The sequence below is a fragment of the Saimiri boliviensis genome, chromosome 8 (genome assembly GCF_048565385.1).
Source record: "Saimiri boliviensis isolate mSaiBol1 chromosome 8, mSaiBol1.pri, whole genome shotgun sequence".
Classification (NCBI taxonomy): domain Eukaryota; kingdom Metazoa; phylum Chordata; class Mammalia; order Primates; family Cebidae; genus Saimiri; species Saimiri boliviensis.
The window spans coordinates 84158948-84179777 of NC_133456.1; the positions used below are offsets into that span (position 1 = coordinate 84158948).

Sequence of the window (20830 nt, forward strand, 5' to 3'; positions counted from 1 at the left end):
CACCTCTTTAGCTCTCTGAGTGGTGTAAAGGCTTGGAGTTTAGAAACTTCACAATTAGCCACCAGTGGCAGGAACCCTGGCAATCCAGTGTGTGTGACAGCTGAAATTTGATTTTTGCAAAACAAGAGGAAGGGCCTACTACGTCTTGAGGTCCAGAAGTTCCTCCTAGCGGCCTGGATCCTACCCTTTTACCTGGGGGAAGGGGACCTCACTCACCACCCATGGCTTGTCACAGAAGTTGTAAATGGATTCCAGTGAGTTGATGCTGGGGAGGCCTGCATACTGCAGGCCAATGAGGATGTGATTAGCGGCAGGTGTTACCTTCTGAGAGGGCCAGCCTGGAGCAGCAGAACCAGCAGAGGAACTGGGTCCCCTCAGTGGTCTGAGGGGAAGCCAGAGTGCCCCCAAAGCCATCATAAGTCACTCTTCCTGCTAGCACCACTTTTTCTATCTGCCTACAAGTTTCCATGCCCTCCTAGATTTCTAAATTGGCCAAGGAAGAGAAAACCAGATCAGCTTCTTCCTCATATAGGAGCCTCAATCTATGTTAGAGGCAGTGGGATGTAGAGAAATCCTGGCACTATAACTTTGGCAAGTTACGTAATCCTTTCTGGGTCTTGTTTCTCTGTAAAAAGTGATAATAATGACAATAATATCTTCCTTGTAAGGTAGGATTAAATAATATTAATGTAGAAAAACCTCAGAAACTGGTGTCCTAAAGTAAGTAGTTTTCTACTCCTTACTTTCCTTCTTTAATTTTCCTATCTCTATCATGAAGGGTTAAGGTCAGAGTTAGGGTTAGGCTTTAATGATCTCCAGGGGCACTTCTGGCTCATAAGTATCTGATTCACATGCATGTGGATAAATTTAATTTTCAGGTTGCTAAACCACTTACTAGGGCTCTGTCACTACCTCTGAGTTGAACTATTCCCTTGGTTGTCACTGGGCTCAGGCCTTTCCAAAAGTTTGATCATTCTAGGAGGCAAGAAACAGACATTTTTATCATTGCAGCCCATGGCCAAGGGCAGAGCCTACAGACCTACAAAGACTTCCTCACAGAATTCTTGTGTGACTTTGTCATGAGGCAAAGGGTATACTCCATAGCAAAGGTGCCCAGCCTGTGACAGGTGATGCTGTGCTACTATAATGGCCTGCCCTCCCCCACATCCCAGGAGAAGCTCCTTTCACATCCTCTTAGTTGGGGCCTACTGCATCTTGAGGTCCCTCCTGGGGGCCTGGGAGATGTAGGGACACTCCTGGGACTGGGGCCTACTGCGTCTTGAGTCCCTCCTAGAGACCTGGGAGATGTAGGGCCTGTATCCTACCCTTTTACCTGGGGAAAGGGGGCCTCACTTACCACCCATGGCTTGTCACAGAAGTTGTATATGGATTCCAATGAGTTGATGCTGGGGAGGCCGGCATACTGCATGCCAATGATCAGGTGGCGGAAGTCCTCATTCTCTGCCATGCCAAATGCATGCTGCCGGATGAGCACGAAGTCTGGTCGGAAGGACCTGGCAAGAATGTAGAGGCAAGTTTGCCATTAACAAGTACTTCAGACCATATATCATTTTGGTTCCCATTTCCAAAACCCAAGACAAAGAAGAGAGTTTAGAGACCACCTAGTCCAAGCCCCTCATTTCTGTTGCCCACGCTGGAGTACAGTGGCACTACATAACCATAAACTCAACCATAAACTGTAACCTCAAACTCCTGGGTTCAAGTGATCCTCCTGCCTTAGCCTGCTAAGTAACTAGTACTACAGGCACGTACCACCATGCCCAGCTAATTCTTTATTTTTTGGAGAGACAAGGTCTGTGTTGCCTAGGCTGTTCTCGAACTCTTGGGCTCAAGTGATCCTCTTGCCTCGGCCTCTCAAGTGGCTAGGACTATAGGCATGCGCCATGACTGACCCCTGGCTAATTTTTTCACTTTTTGGAGAGATGAGGTCTCACTATGTTGCTCAGGCTGGTCTCAAACTCCTGGGCTCAAGTGATTTTTCTGCTTCAGTCACTCAAAGCGCTGGGAGTGCAGGCATGAGCAACGGTTGTAATTTTATTATTATTATTCCTTTCTAGACTGGGAAATGGGATATTATGGTACTTTCCCTTATTTTTTGAGACAGGGTCTTGCTCTGTCACCCGGGCTGGAGTGCAGTGGCACGATCTCAGCTCACTGCAACCTCCACCTCCCAGGTTCAAGCAATTCTTGTGCCTCAGCCTCCCAAGCAGCTGGAATTACACACCAACAGGCTCAGACAATTTTTTGTAGTTTTAGTAGACGTGGTTTCACCATGTTGGCCAGGCTAGTCTTGAACTCCTGGCCTCAAATGATCTGCCTGCCTTGGCATCCCAAAGTGCTAGCATTACAGGTGCGAGCCACCACACCTGGCCCATATTACAGTACTTTCCAAATAAGATTTGAAGAACAGAATTCTAAAATTCCCTTTCTTCTCTGGGCTAAGCACTGCCTTTTTCTAAGGTACAAATACCCTAAGGAGGGAAGAAACACTTTTAGACTCTCACACCTTAAGTGAAAAATACGTTTCCTTGACCTCATGAGACAGTGTAAGAGTCTGAAACTCCTTGTGACTTTCAAGTTGGAGCTCAAAGCAGATCCTGGAAAACTGAAGACAACAGATAGTACTTGGCTTCCTTCGCTACACTGCCACAGAGGTCCATGATCTCAGTGTCCTGTTCTGACTCCTTAAAGCTGCTCCTTAAAATAGGCAATGCCCTCATCAGGTCCCCAGGAGAACAAGGGGCCAGGCTGGCTGAGGACAGATGCCAGACTTCCCAATGTTATTCTTCCAAAGCGAACGCTAGGGAAGGGTACAAATATTTTTCGCAGAACTGAGGTTGAGCAACGGCTACAGGAAGCCCTGAGAGTACAGAATGTTCCCATGCATGGGAAAGCTCCTGCGCTTCCCCTCTAGCCAGCAAAGCTTCTAGCCACGGCTACTCCAAAGGACCAGGGCCCCTGTTTTCATACCCGAGCTTCAGCGGAACCCCTCCTTCTCAGAGAGTCAATTCTGTGGCAACATCTACTCCCAAGGTTCTAAGATTCAGCAGATTCATATGATATACAATGACCTACTTGGTTCTCTGCCCACGCAGCCATCCACCCACCACCTCCAGCCCTAGCCCCAGCCCCACCCAGGCTCAGAGATTAGTCTTTTAAAATGAGTGTTAAAGGAGCGAGCCTTCCTTGGTTACTCAAAGGACTTACACTTTTACACTGTTAGTGGGAATGTAAATTAGTACTTCTAATGAAAACAATATAGAGATTTTCTCAAAGAACTATAATTAGAACTACCATATGACCCAGCAATACCATTACTGGGAATCTAGCCAAAGAAAAGAAATCATCATTTTAAAAGACACTCATACTCATGTATTAATTACAGCACTATTCACAATAGGAAAGTCATGGAATCAACCTAGGTGTCCATCAATGGATGACTGGATGAAGAAAATATATACAGTACCCACCACAAGAATACAATGCAGCCCTTAAAAAAAAAAATGAAATCGTTGTCGTTTGCAGCAATAAAGATGGAGCTGTAGGCCATTATCCTGAGTAAAATAACTCAGCAACAGAAAATCAAATACTGTGTTTCTTACTTATAAGTGGGAGGCAAACAATGGGTACACATGGACATAAATATGGAAACAACAGACAATGGGGACTCCAAAAGAGGAGAAGATGAGAGGGGGATGAGGGTTGAAAAATTACTTAATAGATATGATGTTCACTATTTACATGACGGAACACTAGAACACCAAATCTCACCATTACATAACATACCCATGTAACAAATCTGTACATGAATTCCCTCAATCTATTAAACAAACAAGCAGAAACATGGCATCTGTTAGAGCTGCTCTGACCTTCTTTGTGTCCCAGTTCTGGGAAGTTGGCACCAGCTGCATGCCTGAGATACAACTCCAACCCTTCACCACAGTTATAGGAAATGAACTGTACACAGTGGCCAGCCCCTTCTTGCCCTGCTACTGGGCTTCTCTGTCTCCACCTACTTGTGTTCATACATCCCATTTACCCTCTCTAAGTACAGCTAGAAGAGCCCATCCATTCTCTCTTGCAGGATATACCTGAGTTCATTCCCCACTCAGATGGACATTTTTTTTTTTTGTCTTCTTGATCTTCAGGATGGACGAGCTCACATTTCCTGTTGTTAGGTCCCTAACACCTCCAGTCTGGTCTTTCCTGTCACTAACCTATTGGACACTGGAAACCTGTCAGGTTACTGTAGATTGAGGTGGGGAAGAAGGTGAGGTGAAGACTCTTCTTGGAGCAAGACTGATGTCTGAAAACCTGAAGCCATATTGAGCTCCTGGGAAGAACAAAACTTGTTGAAACCATTTCCCACTGCCCCCTCTCCCTGCTCTGCCACCTTCCAATCTGGAATTCTCATTACCTCCCTCACAAAATTCTGTATGACAACATCACATTTATAAGGCATCCAGCATACTACCTGGCATGTAAGTGCTCAATTATTGCTAATTTTCTTCCACCCACCATGTCTCTTCCAACCCTCGGTTTTTCTATCCAATTTAGGAGTTCCCAGGAGTGAGGAATATAGAAAGAACACAGGGTGAAGAGTCAAGAGATCTCACATAGAACATAGGGCTCTGCCATAACTCACTAGGGGAATCTAAGCAAATCAATGTAAAATGGAAGGCTGAACTACATCACACATTTTCAAGTTGTTTTTTTTTTTTTTTTTTTTTTTTTTTAAAGCAATGGAACCCTGTTTTCCAAGGGAAATGTATGCAGGATAAAAGCACAGAGCTGCACTGGCTGAAAGGGTTGGGGGAAAGAATCCTGTATGGAATCCAGTTATCTCTAAGTGAGCTCTGAGTCTGTGAAGCTTAAGGTTGCTTTCTCTACCACTAAATTAAGAGCTTAGCTAGAAGCTGGATTTCTCTGCCTTTTCCACTACTTCTGCACAACATACATCATTAAGTTCTATACACCATACATAGCACTGCTATGTCACTCTAACACCTGACTTAGAAACCATCTCTTCGAGCCAGAGGTAGTAACTATAGAGAAAGTGACAATGATCCTGAGGACAGAAAGACCCTTACCGGACAACCTTTGTGCCATTCCGGAGAACCTGCATATCCACAGCATAGGTACCATCTGCATGGGCCACCAGGTTGAGCTCTGAAAATTCCGCCTGAAAATTAACAATAGGGGAATAAGTTCACAATCTTGACTTTGCCAAGTCCTCGACATAGCAGTAGCAATATCCTCACAGTTTTCAAAACAAGTTCACATACTGAGTTAGTCTAATTTTCATAGCAACACTGTGACAAAGGTGGGACAGAGATAATTATCCCCATTTACCAAAGCAGAAAATTGAGCCTCAGAGCAGTTAAGTAACTTTTCTGGACAAACAAAACTTATCACTGACAGACAAAGCAGCAAAACTCAAGTCCTCTAACTCCCAGCCCAGCATCCTTTGTGCTGCCTCTCTAAAGGGTAAGAATGCGGACTGAGACAAATGTCCTTTTATCAGTTTCAACATAAAAGCACTAGGTTTAAATTCAGGCAACTAGGTTTTAGTTCTGATTTTGTCCTACCTAGTTGCATAAAACATTAAGCAAGTTACTTCTCTCTGGGTTTCAGTTTTCCCAATCTATAAAATGGGAATAATTTTTTTTTTTTTTTTTTTTGAGATGGAGTTTCGCTCGTTACCCAGGCTGGAGTGCAATGGCACGATCTCGGCTCACCGCAACCTCCGCCTCCTGGGTTCAGGCAATTCTCCTGCCTCAGCCTCCTGAGTAGCTGGGATTACAGGCACGCACCACCATGCCCAGCTAATTTTTTGTATTTTTAGTAGAGACGGGGTTTCACCATGTTGACCAGGTTGGTCTCAATCTCTCGACCTCGTGATCCACCCACCTCGGCCTCCCAAAGTGCTGGGATTACAGGCTTGAGCCACCGCGCCCGGCCCAAAATGGGAATAATTTTTATCAATCTTGCCTATCTAACAAGTTGTTTGAAGAGAGTCAGTAAACCATAATACACTGTATAATGAATGATGAGTAACTTCTTTTATCACATAGGAAATACGTGCATTGTTGAAACTGAACATCCCCCTCCTCCCCAAATGGACCCAATCACTATTTATTATGAAGCAAAGAATGGAGAAAGGTTTAAAAAAAAAAAAAAATTGGTCTTTCAGTGCTTCACTGTATTAAAACAAGGAAGTGTTCTTTTCTAAATTTCCTCTAACATATAGCCTCAGGCCCAGAGGAGCCATCACTGGGGGCAGCACACCTGAATGGCAGACATGTGCTTACCGAGAAATCTCTTGCCACCAACAATACGGAGGTAATGTGCAATGTCCTGGGAAGACATTCCCCTAAGGTTTTCCTCAGTCTAAGAATCTTACACTGCAATAGGGGCCCAAGAGCCAAACTGCTTGCTCATCTATAGACACAAGAACCATAAAAAGAAATCAGAGAAATGAAAAGATGTAGACTCCAGGACCATGCCTCACAGAGAGAAAGGTCCTGGGGAAACGGTAGGAGAGAGAGGAGATGCAGAGTCCAGAATCCAATGATGGACACAGTACTCCACTTATCAGAATGAGATGGTTCACTCTGGCATGCCAAGAGGAAACCGTGATGACGCAGATGCAGCTCTGGGCTTCAGGCTGATTACCTGTTCCACCTTGATATCATAATCTCCAAGGACTTTTTTGCCCCGAAAGCACTTGGCCCTGGAGAAAGGAATAAACCCACACAAATTAGTTTTGTGCAAGTATTTAAAGTCAGACATTTACTATTACAAAGAAGAGGACCACAGCAGACAGATCCCCAGAATGAGGGCCAAGAGAACTGGGTTCTGATCCTCATTCTGCTATGAGATCACCATAAGACAAACTATTTCCTCTCTTTTAGCCTCAATTTACCCATCTATAAAACAATCTAAGACATCCTTTCATTCTCAGGTTTTGTTATGATAAAATCTCTGGTCTTTTGGCTATAAAAAGCATCTAGAAATAGAAATTTCCCCAATTTTATTCTTAGTAAAGATTAGGTCAGCTTTATATATTGCTATAGTTTCCTTATCTTTCTTGAGCCTTCATTTTCACTATGGTTTTCTATTTAGATTTTTAGTTTTTAAAGAAACTGTTATTATCACCTTACCTCTTCATACCCATACGAAAAGGACCTGAGGCAATTAATAATTTAAAAATATAACCAACAAAATAAGGATTAAAGATCAATGAATGGTAGGAAATTAATTAGACCAATAGAGAAGGTAGGGGGAAAAGACTGAGGAAAACCATTGCATCTGAACACAAAACTTAGCCCACATTTCTGAGCAGTCAAGAAAATGGGTCAAGCTGAGTTACACAGCACATAGTATCTTCAGTTTGTCATGGATCTAGAGCGGCAGTCCCCAAACTACAGCCTGTGGGCTGCATGCGGCCCCCTGAGGCCATTTATCCAGCCCCCCGCCGCACTTCAGGAAGGGGCACCTCTTTCATTGGTGGTCATGAGAGGAGCACTGTATGTGGCGGTGCCACAAAGCGCTGCATCTCTCACACACAGTACTACTTCCAGTGACACAGGATGCACGCGTCAGGGCTCCGGAAGTGCGTCATGGGATGCACATCCGGTCTGCGGCTGCAGCGCCCCACATCACCAGAAGCAGTGTGAAATAACAGCAGAAGTAGGAAGAAAGGCAAAGCACTATAACCATTACTACACAGTACAATGGTCCCCATACTCCCCCAAATGTACAACAACATAATGGCACCTATGACCTCCCTTTGCCCAAAAGTCTCCCCCAACATTACTACACACTGTGTTTCCCCTATTATAAGACCCTGTCTTATATTAATTTTACCCCCAAAAGATGGGGGCTGTCTTATTTTTAGGAGGTGTCTTATAATAGGGGAAACATGCAGCAGTGGGCTTCCCACAGAAGAGGCCCACCGCTGCTGCAGATGTCCAGGACGCTGTATACACAGTGTCACAGGCTGATCACCGCCATCCCTGTATACAGCACTGGAGGCGGTGCTGGGCCTGTGACACTGTATACTGCTGTCTGGGATAGTGGAGGCAGCAGCGCTGGCTGTGAAGGGTGTCACACCTTGCATAGTCCGGCCCTCCAACGGTCTGAGGGACAGTGAACTGGCCCCCTGTGTAAAAAGTTTGGGGACCCCTGATCTAGAGGAATGTCACATTAATGCTTTAATTAATCTCCATAATAAGTAATGAATCCCTTATAAGCAGGTATGTTTATGCTTATATTAATTTTTACCTTGCTACTAACCTGCGCTGCCCACATTAGAGTTCCTTATCTGCCCATTTAAGGCTGGTTCTCTATTTGTCAAAAGGGCCTTTTCATACTCTACCTCTTAGGTAGGTCAAGCTCCACTGCTTGAAATTTCCAGCTGTAATACTTTACCGGGGATTTTTTGGGAGTCTCTCCCCAAAATAAAGGGTATGTAAACCAATATTTATTGGGCATCATGTTCTACAGATTACGTGCGAATTGTTTTCAAGAACATCTCATTTAGTCCTCATAACAATGTATAAGATAGGGAGAAGGGAGAAAAGTCTTCATTTCAGAGACAAAGAAACCAAGATTCGGAATTGAAAATGGTGTATTCAAGGCCCTATAGCAAGTTAGTGGCGGAGCCAGTATTCACAGCCAAGTCTGTGGCACTCTGAGCCCAATGCCCCTCACACAGCAGACACTGTCTCCCTCTGGTGATCTATCTCTCCATCTCTGCTCACACCGCTACAAAAATGGACTTGCCCTGTGTGTGCTGCATTGCATTTGTTCCCATTTTCCTTATTCTATTCACAAGGGACTTAATGATGTTGTGAGCACTAGTCTCACTACAAATACTTCCTACCCTGGTTCCTGTCAACTACCCAGGACGAGGCCAGGCTGTTTCCTTTTCTCTATGGGTTCTGGAACAGCCCGTTCTAGGAAGTTGTCATTTATCCTATCCAAGTCCTTGGCCACCCTCAAATTGCTCCTCTGAGGCACTCCGCCATCCTGGAGCTGGACCACTTAAGTCCATCCCCCACCTCTGCCCCAATTCCTTATTAAGCTTCACACCAGCTTGTTTCCAGGACCCTGATCAACTTTCACAGCTCAGTGAACCCCTCAGGCAGGGGCCCTGTAGCATATTCCCTTTCTTTGCCTATTATTCCATTTTATTTACAGGTTTAACTAATAGAGTCTAGTATGGCACTATCACTTCTCTGCAGACCTTGGAATCTGCAAGTCTTTGTCCATGACCATAAAAAGGAGGAACTGGAGTAAATGACCCATGAGATACCTCTCTTTCATTGGTGAGGTATGTCTACCTTGTTATCAGCAATGCTTTTCTGATGCTTCCTATTTTCCTGTCTAAAAATAGCTCTCCCTCTGTGAGGTAAACCTCAGAGATATTAACAATAACCTCTCATTTGGTATGGTGCCTTGCATTTGCAAAGCATGTTCCTTGCCCTAGTTGATCCTCACAACTCTGTGAAGCAGCCAGGAGAGATAATGCGGTCCTTTTGGCTGATGGGAAACTGAAGCCCAGGACAATTAAATAACACACCCAAATCAGAAAAGTTCCTGGGAGTTAAGGCTAGAACTAAGAGTTTACATCTAGGTGCTTACATTCTGCCAAGTTTCCTAATTCACTCATTTATTTTGTGGGGTTTGAACACTGATATTAAAGTATAATTATAGATTCTGGCTGGGTTTATTTGCCACTTCCTGTATCTGCCCATTGACCAAGTTGGCTAATGAACTGTTTTCATGCCTTCCCTCCACCCCCACCTCTCTAGATATCCTAATGCCTTTTCCTTAAGGTAATTTGTCCTGTTGGAAATCTTAGTGTGTGTTTCCTGGCCCAGGGTCACTGACCTCTCTTGGCTGAGCCACCACCTTATAGAAACGGAGCCAAGATGGCTGGCAGATAGGACACAGAGCTCTCTTCCGGAGAATGAGCACATTCTTGCAGTTCCAGGCCCTTGGACATTTTGATTCCAGGTATTTTCATGAAAAATTGTGTAACTTGCTAGCAAATGATATAAGTACTTCCTGGTACTAAGGGAGCACAAGTACAGGGCAGTGTAATAAAATCCAGAGGATGGGCTCTGGAATCACAATCTGGGGTACAAATTCTAGCTGTACCCTGTCCTAGCTGTGTGACCTTAGGGGGGTTTAAATTTTTTAAAAATAGTATGTCATGTGGTTAAACCCATCAACCAATCTATCTATCTTTAAAACTATATAAAAGGATAAAATGAAAAGTAAAATTTTCTCTTTTCCCATTCCTCTCTTATCACATATAGTTCCCATTATCAATTATAAGCATATACTTCCAGTGGGGAAGAAAAAATTGTGATTATACCTGCATACATATATGGTTCAAGCACATACATATGGCATGCTACATACATTTTGAAACTTGATTTTATTTTTCACACTTAAAAATATATCTAGTGATATGCTTTCAGCATATATTGATGAGCCTCTTCCTTCAAATTCCATTTGAAGGACATACAGTAATTTAACCAATATTTATTGGTACCCATTTATTGGTATTGGCATTATTTATTGGTAAGCACATTAGATTTCTAGTTTCTTGTTTTTGCTATTACAAACAATGCTACAATAGCTTACATTTAAAAATATATTCATAGGTTAAATAATTTATGACAGAATTGCTGGTGCAAGAAACAGACATAGTTATGGTTTTTACTGAAATTGCCAAACTGTCCCCCACCCAAGAAAAAGATGATACCATTCTTACCAGTATTTGAAAGTTTGCGAAAACTACTCTACTTCCCTTAGTTTTCCCACACAGTCTCCTGCAGAAGACTGGAACAGATAAGATGCCCAGTATGGACTTTTTTCCTTTTTTTGAGACAGGGTCTTGCTCTGTTGCCCAGGCTGGAGCGAGTGGTGCAATCATGGCTCACTGTAGCCTCGACCTCCTGAGCTCCAGTGATTCTCCTGCCTCAGCTTCCCAAGTAGCTGGAATTACAGGCACATGCCACCATGCCAGGCTAATTTTTAAAATTTTTTGTAGAGACAACGTCTCACGATGTTGCCCAGGTTGTTTTTGAACTCCTAGGCTCAAGCAGTTCTCCTACCTTGGACTCTGAAAGTGCTGGGATTCTAGGAGTGAGCCACCATGCCCTGCCAATATGGACTTTCTGATTGGCAGTCTTGTCAAATAAATCTAAATTCATCCCCTTGTGCTCAATCTTAAACAGAACCCAAGATGTACATCCTTGAAACACAGACTAAAAATATCTGTAGTGCCTGTGTTGTCAATTTCCCCCTATTGTAACATTTTCTTAACAAGCCTAGCAGCTGAGGATCTATGTAAGTTTAATGGCTTGCAGCTTCCTTGATGGACCAGGTAATGAACCATCTCCCCTTATTGCTAAAATGAGCAAAAGCTTCTAGATTTAACTCTTGTTACTCAAGAAAGTGAATACCTTCATCAATTCCCATCTACCTACCAACCAGGGCTTGTGAGGGTGAGGAATATGATTTCAGAGACTTCTCTCCTAACGCCCCCACAACACTTGGCTCTACCCAGGCAAACCTAGCTTAAATATTCCCTCTTTTAGGCATGGGACAATGAAGAAAGAGTTCTAGAAACAGGAGCCAGGGAAGCTGAGTTCAGGCCTACTTCTATCACTTTTCAGCTGTGTGACTTTGGGCAAGTAATGCCTCTCTGTGTCTCAGTTGTGTCATTTATAAAACAGGGCTAATAGGCCGGGCGCGGTGGCTCAAGCCTGTAATCCCAGCACTTTGGGAGGCCAAGGCGGGTGGATCACGAGGTCAAGAGATCGAGACCATCCTGGTCAACATGGTGAAACCCCGTCTCTACTAAAAATACAAAAAATTAGCTGGGCATGGTGGTGCGTGCCTGTAATCCCAGCTACTTAGGAGGCTGAGGCAGGAGAATTGCCTGAACCCAGGAGGCGGAGGTTGCGGTGAGCCGAGATCGCGCCATTGCACTCCAGCCTGGGCAACAAGAGCGAAACTCCGTCTCAAAAAAAAAAAAAAAAAAAAAAAAAACAGGGCTAATAATGATCCTAATAGTGAACACCTGCAATGTACTAAGCACTATTCTAAGGTTTTATGTACTTTACCTCATTTAATAATGTTTAGCTCACAGGTGGTTGTGAAGATTTAATGAAATCAGGTGACATGAAAATGTTCTGGAAATGCTGAAATGTTATGCAACTATGAAGCACTGTTAGCAAAAAGCAGCAAACATTTATGCTAATTTAATATGACTACAGCCAACATGGCTTCTTCCTTTTCTGAACTTTCATCACATTTATTGTCTGATCATGATATTTGGCTCACAGCATCATCATCTTATAACACCTTTCAAAGTCAGTTGTCTAGTAATTGGACACCCCTCCCCCACCTCTGTCCTCAGACCACTAGATTATGTAAGAATGCTTCAGAGTAAGTACGATCCATATGTGAGTCTTGGATTTTTCAGAACATTTTCAATTTTAAATACTGATTATGTCTTATTGTTTGATTATATGCTCTAGGCCTGTACAAATATAAACACTATATCCATAGATTTCCAAATCCTACACAGAGCTATGACTCAGTAGCCTCACAATCAGGACTTGCTTATTGACTGAAGATGTTAGGAATGGTGGTTTGGGCTGGACCACTGGAGAAAACCAGAAGAGACCAGCCTCAGGACAGTGTCTATTTCTGCAGGCCCAGCCAACTTCTCTCTTCTCACATGTGTCAATTCCAAGAGTCAAGTTTTTTCCTTCCTCTCCTTGCCCACATGAAAACCTGTTTACAATGCCTGTCTATATTGGTGCTAAGGACCTGAAACAACCCAGAGTATAAATTCTCCCCCAGATGACTGTAATTTGCATAAAGATCAAATCTCAGACAAGAAGATGACAGCACTAAAGATGGATTCACATGCTTCAGAAGGCATTTAGGGAGGAAAAGACTTTCCTACAGCTCTGGAAATAGTCCAGCACCTAGTAAATGCCTAGCACTGGTCTAGACATTTATCTTTAACAAAGTACTAGTTTCTGGCTCTTACTAACTCTGACTCGAGCCTTGTTCTTTCAACCAAGCATCTCAAGGCTTCAAGAAGTTAGAAAATAAACTAGAAATAGTAGGAAATTCCTATTTCCCAGCCTATACTGTTAGGGTAAAATCAAGCCTGCCTCCTGGTGCAAGTCTGTGAGTGATTGCCGCCACCCACTGGCAAGATGAGTACTGCAGCTATCTGCAGTCAGCTCACCACTCACTGCACTGGCTGAATAGCCAGGGACCCTACTGGCACAGGTATTCCTCCAGCTGCTTATTTGCTGCTCTGCAAAACCATACCCGAAGATTAACTGTCTCTTTTAAAAAGTATGCATCCACTCCCCTCCCCCAAATAAGGTGGATAGCTAGATTTTGCAACTTGTACAAAGAAATGCCATGGTTAATTAGTAAATTAAGCAAAAATTTACTGAGCAACCAGTTATAGGCTGGAACTATAAAAATTGACAACCATTAGCGGTCACCAAGTAAAGAAAGCACAATCTGCAAAAGGACACCAATATCTACATGGGGGTCACTGCTAATTTCCCATTCAACTCTTCAGATTTACATCTAGCATTCACAGTTCCACCTTTCCATCTTTTACTTTAGAAATAAATTTTAAGCACACAACTAAAACAGTAAGTTTCATATAGCACAGGAAGATGCACAGTGGAAAGAAAGGTTCCTCTACCTCATATGTCAGTGGAGAAACAGAAACAAAAATGAAAGACTCTAATTCAGGGTATCAACTGCAGCAGACACATAAGCATAGCATTACGGGAACCCAAAGGAGGGAGCCATTCTTTCTGCCTGGAGAAGTCCAGGAATGTTCCACAAAGACTGAACTGAGTCTTAAAAAATGAGCAGGAATTAGCCACACAGGAAGGAGGACACAGGATTGCAAAGTAAGGGCAAAGGCACAGAAGCCTGGGTGGAGCTCTGGGCAATACAGGGGCCTAGCACACTGCTGGATGACCAGTGAAGAGCAGAGGTTTCGAGGCAGGTCTGAGAGGCAGAGCAAGAGGCAGAGCAAAGGGCTTTAAATGTCAGGTGGAGTCACTGGGACTTGAGGGCTAGCCTCCAGATGGTTTTTTTTACAAATTTTCATTATAGAAATATCCTCAATAATCATCAACATTTTACCAATCTTTTTAATCTATTACTCTGTTTTTGTTGTTGAGACCATGGTTTGAGTATTTTAAAGCAAATTCCAACATGTCATTTCTCCTGCCAATTTTTTGAGTTGGAGTTTCGCTCTTGTTGCCCAGGCTAGAGGGCAATGGCGCAATCTTGGCTCACCACAACCTCCACCTCCTGGGTTCGAGCAATTCTCCTGCCTCAGCCTCCCAAGTAGCTGGGCTTCTAGGCATGCACCACCACACCTGGCTAATTTTTTTTATGTTTTTAGTAGAGATGGGGTTTCTCCATGTTAGTCAGGGTGGTCTCGAACTCCTGACCTCAGGTAATCCGCCTACCTTAGCTTCGCAAAGTGCTGGGATTACAGGTGTGAGCCACCATGCCTGGCCTCAATTTTTAAGTATCCTCTCTAACTGGTAATGATTCTTATTTTTATTTTTTACAGTGGCAAAACAGACATAATGACATTTTCCATTTAAACCACTTTTATGTATACTGACAATGTTGTACAACCACCACCACTACCTATTTTTCAAAATTTTTCATCATCCCAAACAAAAACTCTGTAGTCAATAAGCAATAACTCCCCATTCCTCTCTCCCGCAGTCCCAGGTAACCTCTAATCTACTTCATCTGTATTAATTTGCCTATTCTAGGATAATGACTTTTTAAATATAAATAACACGCCATTGTCTCACCAAACAAAATTAACAATTTTTATTAACATGTTTACTGAGTCTGTACTCAAGCTTTCCCAACTGTCTCAGAAAATACTCAAAGATTTTAAGCAGCGAGATCATATGGTCAGATATGCCTAAAATCTAAGAGACTGCTTTCTCTGGAATACGGAAAAGACTGAAAGGAATGAATCAGTGCTTAAGATCATTTCAGAAGCCAATGTAGTAACTAGACATCAGGATTTTTAATTTTACTGCACTTGGCAGACCAATACTTATTGCATAGCACTCATCTGACAATTCAATTAATCACTTGATTGATTAAGTCTAGGAGCTTAGTAGCTAGCTAGGAAATGACAGTGACATTTAAAAAATTTAGATTTAGGCTGGGCGTGGTGGCTCACACCTCTAATCCCAGCACTTTGGAAGACTGAGGCAGGTGGATCATGAGGTCAGGAGTTTGAGATCAGCCTGGCCAACATGGTGAAACCCCAACTCTACTAAAAATACAAAAGTTAAGTGGGCGTGGTGGCAGGCACCTGTATCCCAGCTACTTGGGAGGCTGAGGCCAGGTAACTGCTTGAACCCAGGAGGCAGAGGTTGCAGTAAGCCGAGACTGCACCACTGAACTCCAGTCTGGGTGACAGAGCAAGACTGTCTCAAAAAAAAAAAAAAAAAAAAAAAATCAGGTTTAATGAAATGACATTACACTTTATAGAACTCCCACTGTAGATGTTCTAGAACAAAGAGATAAATAAGACCTCAAATAGGCAGGCATTACATTGAAGGGGTTTTCAACTCAAATTTGGATTTGTTATCTAATTTATGGACCATAAAACTTTCTTTCAGTACCTGGAGAAATTTCTTTTATGGATAATTGGTTTGGTTCAGAATAAGAAACAAAGAATAGGAAGACATGAATACTTTTCTGGATAAAGGTGACATTCTGTGGCTGATCCTTGAAATTATTAATCCACTGATTAAATTGTTACATCAAATGCTCTGCAACTAAGGCACATCTTAGATAGAGAGCAAGCTGCACGGTTAGTTAGTTCATATAAATGATCTGGAAGAGAGTGCATGGGAAAATTGCCAGGATTGCAGATGGCATTCAGCTCTTCCAGGGATTAAAATGCCAAGCTGATTAGGGGTAAACTGAAAGAAGATGTGGACGTGGGCAGAAAAGTGGCAGAGGAGTTTTAATGTTACTAAGTATAAGAAAACACATTCAGGGGAAATAATCTTATCAGTGGATCATGAACTGGAATGCTCAACTACAATCACGTAAAGGAACATGGAATGACAGAAAATTGTTTCCTGAAGACAGTCCTATGAGCTGTAACAGGCAAAAACAAAAAGACTAAGAGAGTGAAGGGTGAAAAAAATGTTGGTTATCACTAGAAAGCTTATGGAAACCCAACATAAAGGTCTATTCACACCCTAACCCCATCCTGTGCAAGCTGTAATGCTTTTGTGATACAGCGTATTAAGTCCACTCACCTGGATACGAGTGACATGATGAAAGTAGAAATGGTCCAGAGAAAAAAAGAACAAAATGAAATGGCTCTGATTTTAGTAAATCTAAAATAATGAATCTTCTTCAGCCTGTAAAGGTAAAGATACAAAGGCGACACATGGGTGTGGAAGAGGAGGGAAAGAAAAAACAAACATTGAGTGACCATATACAGGTCACTCATCTCAGAACACCCAAATAAATCCCCACATCCTCACAATATGCCTCTTACAGGAGTATCATCTTAATGTTACTGGTTTTATAAAAAAATGAGGCTCAGATGAACTAACTGACTTGTTTAAAGGTAGAAGTTAGTAGGTGGCAGAGCTAGGAAAATTAAATTCCAACTCTTTTGAAGATCAAGTTTAGAAACCATATACTTCTTTAGCTGAGGATTCTGCTCGACTCATTTTGTGTTACAAAAGCCTGTCCTACTGTTTGACATATGAAATGTTTATAGAGTTACTGAACACAGCTAGATATTTGAAGGTTAGCATCAGACAAAGCAGCTGGGTGCTATCGTGTGTGCATGCAGTCCAAACTACCTGGAAGGCTTGAGGCCGGAGGATCACTTGAGCCCAGGAGTTCAAGTCCATGCTGGCTGAAATGGTGAAACCCTATCTCAAAAATAAAAAACAAAAAAAATCAGAGCAACCAAGCTCAATCTGATACAGAGTCCTAGGCTTGACGACCTCTGAGAATGCCCACTTAGTCCTTCTTTGGAGTTTATGAAATTTCATCAGGTGATCTGTGGGAGGCTTTAACAGCCCTACGTGGCAGATGAGATTCCTTAAGAAAAGCAGCAATCCCAAGACCTGAAAATAACTAATTTATAAGTAAACATCCCAGCTGTGATTTCAGTTGGGAACAGGAAATCACTTTTTCTGAACAGATTTTCTGAAGATCTCTATTTTGGGGAATAATTAAATGATGCAGTATCACAAGATAACAAGATTATCAAATACAGAAAGAAAAAAAAGAATCCTGTAACTAAGGAGAACACATGACAGGAAGATTAGATGCATTTGTCTGTAATTATAGTGGAGCTACAGAACAGAATGCTTTGGAGTCATGGGACTGATTTTCTTTCCATGAGTGGCTTATAAAATTAAGTCAGGATGATTTGATATTGGAGCAAAGTGGGTCAGTTATAAAATTTGCTTTGAAGAAAGAGCAGGCAAATATAATTTTTAAGATATGGCTTTATTTTATGCCAGATATGTAAGGCTCCTAGCATCATGAATACTGCAGGTCTGCCTCTTCTGTACAGTCACAAATCACAGCCACAGTCATCAATACCACCAGAGCTGTATAGTTCCCACCCTTTTTTAGCAGTCTAGATGCAAGGAAATGTCCTCCATGATCTGGCCTCACCTTTCTGTTTAAAACTTATCTCTCTTCTTTTACATCTGCTTCAGAGTCTCCATGGGAATTAGAAAAAGCGACCTCTTTCTCATATGCCTGCAGTACACACTCCTGCACCAGAGCACTTGGATTGGTGAGCAGAATGTGGGGCTACTTATCTCCTCAGATAGATGTCATTGTACAGTGAACAACCTGTATAAGCATATGCAGGAGCCCTGCCCTAGTCCTTCCACCATTCAGACAGCTTCCCAGCCCCTGTGCCTTGGGCCACTGTGAAATCACCCCTGCCATCGTTCTTCAAGGTCTGAAACAAGTTCTGCTTCCTTAGAAAATCTTCCCTGTCCTCCCATCCTGTACTAGTTTCTCCTTCTGGAATCCTAGTCTGAAACCTGTTGATTTGTCACTTTAAATAGACATAGCCTAGTATCATCAGCTGATTTTTAGTTTGTGTCTCTTCTTCCCCACTGTATCAGAAGCCCCAACAGCGCGCACTGTATCTTATACTTCCTTCCTATTCCCCAACAACTCAGCCTCACACTCACCACTGCCTTTTACAAAGCACACCTATGATAGTTAATTTTATGTGTTAAATTGATTAGACCACAGGTGCCCAGATATTTGTTTAAGTATTATTTCTATGTGTGTCTGTGAGGGTGTTGCTGGATGCAATTAACATTTGAATGAGTACACTGAGTCAAGTAGACTGCCCTCCCCACTGAGGATGGACATCATTTAACCCATTGAAGGTATGATTAGAACAAAAATGTGGAGTTCAGGAGAATATGCTCTCTCTCCCTGTCTTTAAGTGAAGACACAGCTTTTCTCCTGCCTTTGGACTCAGATTGAAACTTACACCATTGGCTCTCCCAGTTCTCAGACCTTCAGACTCGGACTGGAACTATCATTAGCTCTCCTGGCTTTCCCGTTTGCCCACTGCACATCTTGGGACTTCTCAGTCTAACTGTGAAAGCCAATTCTTTATAATACACACACACACACACACACACAGAGTGAGATGCATACACGTCTCTCTGGGTATATATGTACACAAATATACCTATGTGTACACACACACACACACACACACACACACACACACACACACGCGGGCTGCTGTAACAAAATGCCATAGACTGGCTGGCTTAAACAACACTTATTTCTCACAACATTTATCTGGAGGCTAGAAAGTCCAGATCAACGTGCCAGCAGATTCAGTTCCTGGTAAGGGCACTTCCTGACTTGTAGCTGCCTTTTGTTTGTCTCCACATGTGAAGGACAGTGAGCAAGCTCTGGTCTCTCTTTTTTTTTTTTTTTTTTTTTTTTTTTTTTTTGAGACAAAGTTTCGCTCTTGTTACCCAGGCTGGAGTGCAATGGCGCGATCTCGGCTCACCGCAACCTCCGCCTCCTGGGTTCAAGCAATTCTCCTGCCTCAGCCTCCTGAGTAGCTGGGATTACAGGCACATGCCACCATGCCCAGCTAATTTTTTTTTTGTATCTTTAGTAGAGACGGGGTTTCACCATGTTGACCAGGATGGTCTCGATCTCTCGACCTCGTGATCCACCCGCCTCGGCCTCCCAAAGTGCTGGGATTACAGGCTTGAGCCACCGCGCCCGGCCTGGTCTCTCTTCTTATGAGGACACTAACACCACTGTGAGGGCCCTACTCCTATGACCTCATCTCAACCTAATCACCTCCCAAAGGCTCCACCTCCAAATATCATCATATTAAGAGCTAGGCCTTCAACATATAAATTCGGGGAACACAAACATTTGGCCCATAACAACACTCTTAGTAAAGACCTCTTTGTTAATTCCCAGCAGAGGACACCTGCCCACCTGGGACTTAAGGGAACAAGGAACTGTAATACATAAAACAATATCACACAAAAATACACGAAACCGTCTGTTTATCAAGTGACAAAAACAAATAGCCATTTACACTTTCTGGCTGGGTTATACACACTCCCTGAATCAAAGGGAAGGAAGAGTATCCTCCCTACCATATCAAATAAACAAGTGCTTCATACCCACTAGAAACAGTGTGAATTTTAGAGCCAGACTAACCAGGGTTTAAATCTTAGGACCTCTACTTACTGTCTGAACTTGGGCTCTTTTACTTCCTTTCTTCATCCGTAAGGTAAGGATAATATTTCTAAAGTTGTTAGAATTAAATGACTCTACCTTTAATGCATTCCTGAAACATTATCTGTCCTTTTGGTTTTTTTTGTTTTGTTTTTGTTTTTTTTTTTTTTTACATCTTTCCCTCAGAGTTTTGCATGTCCTGCTTCTTTTTTAACATGTAAGTCTCAGCTCACATATTCCCTCCTCAGTATGTTTCTACGGACTATCTGGACAAAAGTAGCCTCCTCCATGCCAACCTCCATCATTCTCTATATTATTTTCACAGACATTATTTCTATTTGGAATTTTTTTCAACTATTGTTTATTATCCATCTGCCCAACCAAAATGTAAGCTCCATGACAGCAGAGACCTTGTTGTGGTAGCCACTATATCAATCTCATCCCCAGCTCTGTTATAATGCCTGGTATATGGTAGTGCCCTAATGTTTGTTGAATGAGTATATGAGAATGTAAAGTATCTAGTGTACCACTGCCACACATTTTAGGTTTTTTTCACTTCTCTTTTTATATAAAAACCACTGGGTTAAAAAAATATTGCAGTGTGAGTTCTTTGAGATGGAGAGCATTTCAACAAAATGAATTCATCCTCTGAGTGCTGATCAGGCATTTATATAGACAAATACATGTTCATTTTTTCCAATGTGTGATGAAATCAGCCTCCATCTTAATGTTCTATTTTAGGTATAAGTCAACAGTTACTGAAGTATTTATACATTTTATTCACATCATAATATGAAAAATTAACAAGATAATATTCCCTCAGGCTTCTGAGAGAGAAAATTTTGCTTAGGAGATCTTTTATTTGTTTTACCTGGAGGAAATAGAAGCCTCAAAAGAGGGAAATTTGACAAGTTCAAGTTCAAGATCAAGATCAAACAACAGTTCAAGGCAGGCCATCTTC

The 20830-nt window shown here is 42.4% G+C and overlaps 1 protein-coding gene across 2 annotated transcripts in view; it reads right to left on the reverse strand.

Annotated features, from left to right (window-relative positions):
- The window catches only part of SYN2 (synapsin II), a 200538-nt gene that overhangs the window by 43203 nt on the left and 136505 nt on the right, over positions 1-20830 (reverse strand). For both annotated transcript variants that reach the window (XM_039478883.2, XM_074404764.1), the window contains exons 2-4: positions 6697-6754; positions 5112-5203; positions 1358-1514 (exon numbers count right to left, since the gene is read on the reverse strand). In XM_039478883.2, the coding sequence (XP_039334817.1) occupies positions 1358-1514; positions 5112-5203; positions 6697-6754 (307 nt within the window). The remainder of the gene's footprint in view (positions 1-1357; positions 1515-5111; positions 5204-6696; positions 6755-20830) is intronic.